This window comes from Nicotiana attenuata, chromosome 7 (assembly GCF_001879085.1).
Source record: "Nicotiana attenuata strain UT chromosome 7, NIATTr2, whole genome shotgun sequence".
Taxonomy (NCBI): domain Eukaryota; kingdom Viridiplantae; phylum Streptophyta; class Magnoliopsida; order Solanales; family Solanaceae; genus Nicotiana; species Nicotiana attenuata.
Window position 1 is genome coordinate 24379628 of NC_031995.1, and position 8765 is coordinate 24388392.

Consider the following 8765-nt stretch of genomic DNA (forward strand, 5'->3'; position numbering starts at 1 on the left):
ACCACCTCAAGTCAAAAGAAAATTATGGATGATGAAGAATTGGTACAAGAAGATGAGATGCCAAGCAATGAAGTGCAAGCAAATGATGAGGTGAGAATTGATATTACAGACAATGTAGAGGAGACTCAAGAAGAAGTGAACCCGTCTAGGGAGCACATAGTTGACATACCGGAACCGATAGTGCCAAAGGCTAAGGCACCAATGCCAAGTCCTCTTACTCCATATCCTCAAAGGCTTGCCAAAAAAAATGGTGAGAACCAATTCAAAAAGTTTATTGACATGATGAAGAGTTTGTCTATTAATGTCCATTGGTTGAGGCCTTGGAGCAAATATCGGGTTATGCAAAGCTCATGAAGGACTTGGTGACAAAGAAGAGGTCGATGAATTGCAAGACCATAAAGATGACACATGAGTGCAATTGTGCAGTCAATGGCTCCTAAATTGGAAAATCTGGGCGCTTTCACAATCCCTTGTACAATTGGAAGCGCCGACTTCACCAAAGTTCTTTGTGATCTTGGGGAGAGTATCAACTTAATGCCCTATTCGGTGTTCAAAACTTTGGGAATTGGGAAACCAAGACCCAAATCTATGAGGTTACAAATGGCGGATTGTACTATGAAGAGACCATTGGGCATTATTGATGATGTGTTGGTTCGTGCTAATAAGTTCATCCCCCCGGCGGACTTTGTGATTCTTGATTGTGAAGTGGACTATGAGGTGTTTATTATTTTAGGTAGACCTTTCTTTGCTACGGGGAAGGCTCTTGTGGATGTGGAAGCTGGTGATCTCACCTTCCGGGTGGGTGATGAAAAGGTGGTCTTCCATGTGTGAAAATCTATGAGGCAACCGAATAGCAATGAAGTTTGTTCGTTCGTGGACTTGGTGACCGATGTGATTATTAATGATGCTAGTGCCACAATGAATATTGAGGATACTTTGGAAGCCATTTTGCTCAAATTGGATGATGATGAGGACAAAGATGGCTATGTGGAATGTGTGAATGCATTATAAGGAATGGGGTCGTACACTTATGAACCCCGCAAATTATCCTTGGATCTTGAAAACCGGAAGACTCCTCCAACAAAGCCCTCGATCGAGGAGCCTCCCACTTTGGAGTTAAAGCCATTGCCTCCGTATCTCAGGTATGAATTCCTTGGACCTTGTTCTACTTTATCGGTTATTCTTTCCTCTTGTTTGACTAACGTGCAGGTAGACTCCACATTGGCGGTGCTACAAAAGAGGAAGAAAGCTATAGGATGGACATTGGCAGATATTCGGGTCATAAGCCCCGCTTTTTGCATGCACAAGATTATTTTGGAGGGGGGTGCCAAAGCCTCCGTTGAATATCAAAGGAGGCTAAATGAAGCAATGTAAGAGGTGGTCAAAAAGGAGATCATAAAGTGGTTGGATGTCGGGGTTGTTTACCCCATTTCCGATAGTTCGTGGACTTCTCCGGTGCAATGTGTCCCAAAGAAAGGGGGCATTACTGTGGTTACCAATGACAAGAATGAGTTGATTCCTACAAGAATGGTAACTGCGTGTAGAGTGTGTATGGACTATCGCAAGCTCAACAAAGTCACAAGGAAAGATCATTTCCCACTTCCCTTCCTTGATCAAATGCTTGATAGGTTGGCCGGTCGTGCTTTCTATTATTTCCTCGATGGGTATTCCAGCTATAATCAAATTCTTATTGCTCTGGAGAATCAAGAAAATACTACTTTCACATGTCCCTATGGTACTTTCGCATTCTCGCGGATACCATTTGGGCCATGCAATGTACCGGCGATTTTTCGACGGTGTATGATGGCTATCTTCACCGACATGGTGGAGGATATTCTTGAGGTCTTCATGGATGACTTTTCCCTGGTCGGGAATTCTTTTGATTATTGCTTGAAAAATATGGATAAGGTCTTGGCAAGATGTGAAGAAATGAACTTGGTGTTGAATTGGGAGAAATGTCACTTCATGGTCGAGGAAGGCATTGTCCTTGGCCATAAATTTCAAAGAATGGTATTGAGGTCGAGAAAGCCAAAATAGAGGATTGCATTTTTCCAAACTGGTGAACCCCTTGTGTAAGCTTTTGGAGAAGGATGCCAAATTCCATTTCAATGAGAATTGCATGAAGGCATTGAATTACTCAAGTTCAAATTGACAACTACTCATATTATCACAGCATCAGATTGGAGCTTGCCTTTTGAGCTCATGTGTGACGCAAGTGATGTGGCGGTTGGAGCAGTTTTGGGGCAACGTATCAACAAAATCTTTCATCCGGTATACTATGCTAGTAAGACCATGACCGATTCCCAATTCAATTACACCGTGACCGAGAAAGAGCTCCTTGCTATTGTCTTTGCTATGGAGAAGTTCCGCCCATACTTGATGGGTACAAAGGTGATTTTCCACACCGATCATGCAGCGCTTCGATACTTAATGAGCAAGAAGGATTCAAAGGCGAGGTTAATGCAGTGGGTGCTTTTATTGCAAGAGTTCGATCTAGAAATCCAAGACCACAAAGGCGGTGAAAATCAAGTGCGGACCACTTGTCTCGATTGGAGGATGAGAGGAGGCCACATGACGGCCTTGAGATCAATGATTCCTCTACCGACGAGCAATATTTAGCAAATGACCGAGATGACATGGTTTGCCGATTTAGCAAGTTATCTTTGAGTGGCATTGTATCGAATCAGTTCTCTTGAACCAAAGGAAGCAGCTCAAACGGGATTTCCTTGACTATTATTGGGATGAACCGTATCTCTTCCAGATTTGTAGCGGTGGTGTGATTTTAAGATGTGTGCCGGAGGAGGAACAAGTGGGAATTCTTGTGGCTTGCCACTATTCACCATATGGTGGTCGCCATGGTGGAGCTAGAACGGCAGCAAAAGTGTTGAGTTATGAATTCTATTGGCCTACTATCTACAAGGATGCTAGTGAGCTTGTCAAGCGTTGTGATGAATGCCAAAAGGCCGGTAGAATCTCAAAGAAAAACGAAATTCCTCTCACCACCATTTTAGAGATAGATATTTTCGATGTGTGGGGTATTGATTTCATGGGTCCATTTGTGAGCTCTTATGGAAACACCTACATTCTAGTCGCGGTTGATTATGTGTCTAAATGGGTTGAGGCCGTTGCTTTGCCCAACAATGAAGCGAGGAGTGTGGTGGCATTTTTGAAGAAGAACATCTTTATAAGATTTGGTACTCTAAGGGCTATCATAAGTGATGGGGGTTCGCATGTTTGCAACAAGGCTTTTCTCACTCACCAAGTATGGTGTCACTCACAAAGTCTCGACCCCCTATCACCCTCAAGCAAGTGGTCAAGTAGAAGTCTCCAACAGGGAGATAAAGAGTATTTTGTCAAAGACACTGAATGCCAACCGGGTGGATTAGTCAAGAAAACTTGATGATGCTTTATGGACTTATAGGACAGCATACAAAACACCGATTGGGATGTCTCCATACCGGTTGGTGTTCGGGAAAGCTTGTCATCTTTCAGTGGAACTTGAGCATAAGGCCATGTGGGCTTTGAAGAAGTTGAACCTTGAATGGGATGTCGCCGCCAACTTAAGGGTGACACAATTGAATGACCTAGATGAATTCTGGTACCATGCATATACAAGTTCTTCCTTATACAAGGAGAAGATGAAGCACCTCCATGACAAGTACATCCGAAACAAGGAGTTTAAAGAAGGTGATCTTGTGTTATTGTTCAATTCTCGGTTACGGATGTTTCCGGAAAAGTTGAAGACAAAATGGAGTGGCCCATTTGAGATTGTTGGTGTGACGCCATTTGGTGCATTGTACTTGAAAAATAAGAATGATTAAGTTTTTAGAGTCAATGGGCACCGGGTGAAGCACTATCTTGGAAAAGTTGATAATGGCCACGTCGTGGCAGTTCTTCATTTCAAGTTATTGGTAATCTGCGTCGTGTCGTGACGTTAAATCAGGCGCTTCGTGGGAGGAAATCCATGTGTCTTTTTCTTTATCTTTTTCTTCTTCTTTAAATAGGTTTTGTTATGTGCTAACTAGTTTCGAAGTGTATGCACGAATGAGTGTGCTTTGCAGGGACTGTGCATAGAAAAATTGGCTAAATATTGAAAAAGTACGGACCGCACAATTTTGAATGCAACAGCAGAATGCAATTTGCGGTCCCGCAATTCATTGTGCGGCTGCACATCTGCAGACCCAAAATGCAACTTCTCTGAAGTTGGTATGATAGAAAAAGGGGCCAATCTGCAGCCGCACATGAAAGTATGCGGTCCGCACAAATTTTGCAATCGCATTGAGTATAGTGCGGACCCCATAATGATCGAAGGTGTTTTGGTAACAGGTATAGGAGTGCGGCCGCACATGAAATTGTGCGGCCGCACGTGAAATTGTGTGGACCGCACTCATCTCTATATCCCTTGCCATGTGCATCAAGTATAAATAGAGGGCTTCATGCTCCTGTTCAGACTTTATACACTTTGCATATTCACAAAAGGCAAAAGCACAGTACCCTCATCCAATCAAGTTTCTCACATTCATTTCATCATCTTAATCTATTCCTTGCATCACTACATCACTGATATGTTAAATTCATCCTTAGAGTTTTTCAGTTTTCTTAATTTTTGTTCATAGTAAGTTGGTTATTTTGAGCCCTAATCATAAAATTAAAGATCATGTGGGCTTAATTTCATATGGGTAACTTCATGCTTGCTAAATGGGGGATGGGTAGACTAGTTATCATGTTTAATTAGCCTTGCCTTGTTTAATTTTTGCGTAGAAGTTAGAAACCCAGAGTAACTGCCGTAAATTTTTGAATTGTGCGGCCGCACAAGAAATTGTAGCGGTCCGCAGTCCGTCGTGTAAGGCAGTTGATGTGAGTTGAATATGTAGACCGCACTCGAAATTATGCGGTCCGCAGAAATTAGACTGCTGTCGCAGATTGACCCATTCTCTAATATCAGAGAGTTGCTAGTTTGAGACTGGAATTGTGCGGCCGCACTCAAAATTGTGCAGTTCGCACTTCAATTGTGCGGTCGCACAAGAAATTGTGCGGACCGCAGAGTCAAGGCTGCAGGCGCACTTCAAAATTATGCGGTCCACACTTGCCTTTGTGCGGTCGCACTCATTATTGTGCGGACCGCACTTCTTGACCCTGCTTCTGTTTTTCCTGCAACTGTCTGCAATTGTTTTACACTGTAATGTGGACTTAACTGAATCATATTTCTATGAATTGCAGACAATGGTGAGATATCGTGGTCGAGGTCATACTCCCAAAGGGAGGGGTAAACCCTCCCGAGGCCGACGCCGAGGCAGGGGCAACCTCCCACTCTCAGTCCAAAGAGTAATAAGCAAGAAGGCAACTGCTAGAACAGTCCCAGAACCTTCAGAATCCAGCGAATATCTACCGTCTAGGGAAGACTCAGAGGACAATTCTTTGCAAGCGCAACCCGATGCACAATCTCAACAATAACAGCTTCCGGGTAAACTACAACTTAGAGATGAGCCTTCCCCTCAGCTAGCTCTTCTGAGGGTTCGGAAAAGAGTAGCCAAGATTCAGAGCCCTCTTCCTCACATGCCCACGCAGCACCTATCCCAGTTGATGATGATGAGGATATGCCTGATGACAGTCGAGGGGGTGAGACTCGAGTTGCCGGCCTAAAGAGGTCGAAGAAGAAGGAAGTTTGGGAGGACAGATTCGTGAGCTTAACTGCCTTCAACAGGTTCAGAGAATTGTGGACTCAAAGATCGCACACTCTTGAGAGTAAATTTGATTTGAAGGATTTGGATAGATACACCTCGAATGTGGCAAGACACTTTCGAGAAAGAAAAGGGTGGTCGTCATGCTTCACCCAAGCTGTGGTGGACGCCAAAGAACACTTAGTCCGAGAATTTTACGCCAATGTGGCGCACATCAAGAAAGGGACTAAGGTGACTAAGGTGAGAAATTTGAAGGTTAGATTTGATCAAACATCCTTGAACTCTTACTTGGGGCTCGAGGATATAGAGCCGATACAATATCTGGAGACATGTCAACTGGGTGATGCGGCTCGCCCTTGGTTAGCCGCGATACTAGCAGCTCCAGGCCCACAACTACCATGGATCACAGCAGGGGTTCCCATTTAGCAGAACACCCTCAACTTTGAAGCCAATGGTTGGCGAACAAGTGAATTAATTTGATCCTGAAATAATGAAATGATTAAAGAAATGTGCAATACTTAGCCTTGAAATGAAGAAAAAATCACAAAAAAAAAAAAAAATTCGGGGACAGAGCTTCCGGGCACAATAGTGACGAAACCAAGGAATAAGAAAGTAAAATTATATAAAGATTTTAATCGATTATAGCGTAAGTTTGCCAGAAAAGGCATGTCCTTTACAATGATAACAAAGCTCAATATTTATAGCTGCACCTAGAGAACAAGGTCCTGGGATCATGCTCTCTTTTAATGTCAATTATGAGGGCTATTGAAGAAGGTGTAACGGTGAGCATAAATTCTCTGTAACAGGCAGCGCACTAAATGCTGTGGAATATTCTCCATTAAATGCTACCGGGCGGAGGGTATTTATTGCATCTTTATGAGTGTTATTCTTTTCGGTGACAGACGAGACAATTGCCTTCGATTTTAGCTATCCCCCGTCTTAGGTTCCACGTGTCCCTTTTTTTGGACGGTCACATAGCATAGCATATTTTACTCTATACAACAATGTAGTAACAAGTTTATATATATGGCGGTAAAATTGTAAATATAAAAATTCTTAACGGTTAAAGGTTTACCCTATAAGAAAATTGAGTAATCCGCCCCCAAACCGTTAAGCCATTAATTTTAAAATTTCAATTTGTTCACCATCCATTACCCGATAATCTGATACCAATAAGCCAATAAGCCATCGATTCGGTTCGGTTTTGAACAGCCCTATTGTGGAGCACTTAAAAAAAGGTGATGGAAAAAAATTTAAAAAAATCAATTATTTAGCCAATTTCCCACTTTCGAAAAAAAAAAAAAGGGAAACATTTCCGATTCAGGAGTTGACTTTTTAACATCTGCTTAATAATTCATTGACTTAACTGTAAATAGAGTTTACAGCATCCGTTAGATTAGAGCTGATAGTATAAGTTTTAAAAACCTACGGGAAAGTGAGATAAATAGTCTGATCATACTACATCCGTACATCTGCTGCAGAGGAAGATGGATAATCAAGAGGCGTCGGAAGCCATTAATGCTCTCTCTTTGAAGGATTCCTCATCTAAACCTCCAATTTCCACTTCCCAGTAATTTTTTTTTTTTTTTTTTTTTTTTTTTTTGTTGCTGTGTAATTTCTGAAGAGCTATTGAACTACGAAAATATCACATAATACCCTAATTCAAGTGTCGTTTTGCAGGATAATGAATAATCAAGAGGGTTCAGAAGCCATTGATGCACTCTCATTGAAGGCTTCTTCATCCGACACTTCCATCGCCACTTCCCAGTAAGCTTCTGCCTCTATTTGCTCTCAAGGATCATATAATTTCTATTTGGAGTACTGTTTTTCTCTGTTTAATTTCTGAAGATCTAGTGAATTCTGTTAATAACCTGTAATCTTAGAAATTTATAGAGCCCTGACAAATTATTGAATATTGGAATGAAATGGACCCGAATAGCATGAAACATACATAGAAGACTCATATAGCCGTCAGTGGCGGAGCCAGGATTTTCATTAAGGGGAGTCAAAATATAAAGAAATAAACTAACCAAGAAGTCAAGGGGTGTCATTATATAGTATATATACCCATTTTAAAAAATATACCGAGCTATACAATGTAATTTTCCGGCGAAGGGCCTTTGGTGCATGTGGCTCCGCCACTGATAGCCATCCTGCACCCAAGGGTGTATCCCAGTGGTCAATAAAGTGGGAGGAGAATCATGATTCCTTAGGTTCAAATCCCAACGGGAGGCAAATAAATACTACATTAGGTAATTCTTTTCATCTGCCTAAGTCTTAATGTGCTGAGTTATCCCGGTACATTTGCTGGTGGGAGGTACCAAGTACCCAGTGGAGTAGTTGAGGTGTCCGCAAACTAACCCGGATACCACCGTCGTCAAAAATAAAAAAGTAAATCATATAGCCATCCCAATTAGTTTGGGATTGAGGATTCATTGATTTCTGTATTGATCTGTGGAATGGTTTTTTTTTGTTTGCATATGGATGCATTTTTTTTCGAATTTGACATTGAATTTGTTATTTTATGCAAATGATTTAGGATGAGTGTGGAGGAGAGGTTCAAGATTATTAGGAATATTGGGGAGGAATGCATACAGGAGGATGAGTTGATGGACATGTTAGCAAAGAAGCCGCAGCCCATCTGCTATGATGGTTTTGAGCCTTCTGGTCGAATGCACATTGCTCAGGTACATAGATGTGAGTTCCCCGGGGGCATCTTAACTTACTGGAATAAAGATAATAAAAATGTTGCCATTTGCAAAGTGTCTAGCTTCCACATTGTGTGTGGCTTATTTTGTATTAGAATTCTACATTTTTTTAATTAAGGTTTGTTTTATAATTCTACTTGAACATGACTGTTTTTCCTGTTCTCATGATTGTTAGTTGCAATATACTTCTTCCAGATGAAATTTGGGGGAGGATCTTTCGTGCAGTTATATGTTCTTTTAGCATGTTGTTGCTTTTTTCTATTTAATTTTTTTTGTTAAACAGGGAGTTTTGAAGGCACTCAATGTCAACAAACTGACTTCGGCCGGCTGCAAGGTGAAGATCTGGATTGCAGATTGGTTTGCACAACTAAATAAC

At 41.7% G+C, this 8765-nt stretch overlaps 1 protein-coding gene across 1 annotated transcript; it reads left to right on the plus strand.

Annotated features, from left to right (window-relative positions):
* On the plus strand, nt 7065-8764 carry LOC109229907 (tyrosine--tRNA ligase 1, cytoplasmic-like). The gene is made up of 4 exons (XM_019395454.1): nt 7065-7251; nt 7362-7448; nt 8221-8378; nt 8673-8764. Exons 1-4 carry the CDS (start codon nt 7169-7171, stop codon nt 8762-8764), a joined length of 420 nt encoding a protein of 139 aa, XP_019250999.1. The 5' UTR covers nt 7065-7168.

Coding starts and splice junctions, on each gene's coding strand:
- LOC109229907 (XM_019395454.1), top strand. CDS start 7,169: ATGGATAATCAAGAGGCGTCGGAAGCCATTAATGCTCTCTCTTTGAAG. Junction 7,252..7,361: donor CCTCCAATTTCCACTTCCCA/GTAATTTTTTTT, acceptor GTCGTTTTGCAG/GATAATGAATAATCAAGAGG. Junction 7,449..8,220: donor ACTTCCATCGCCACTTCCCA/GTAAGCTTCTGC, acceptor CAAATGATTTAG/GATGAGTGTGGAGGAGAGGT.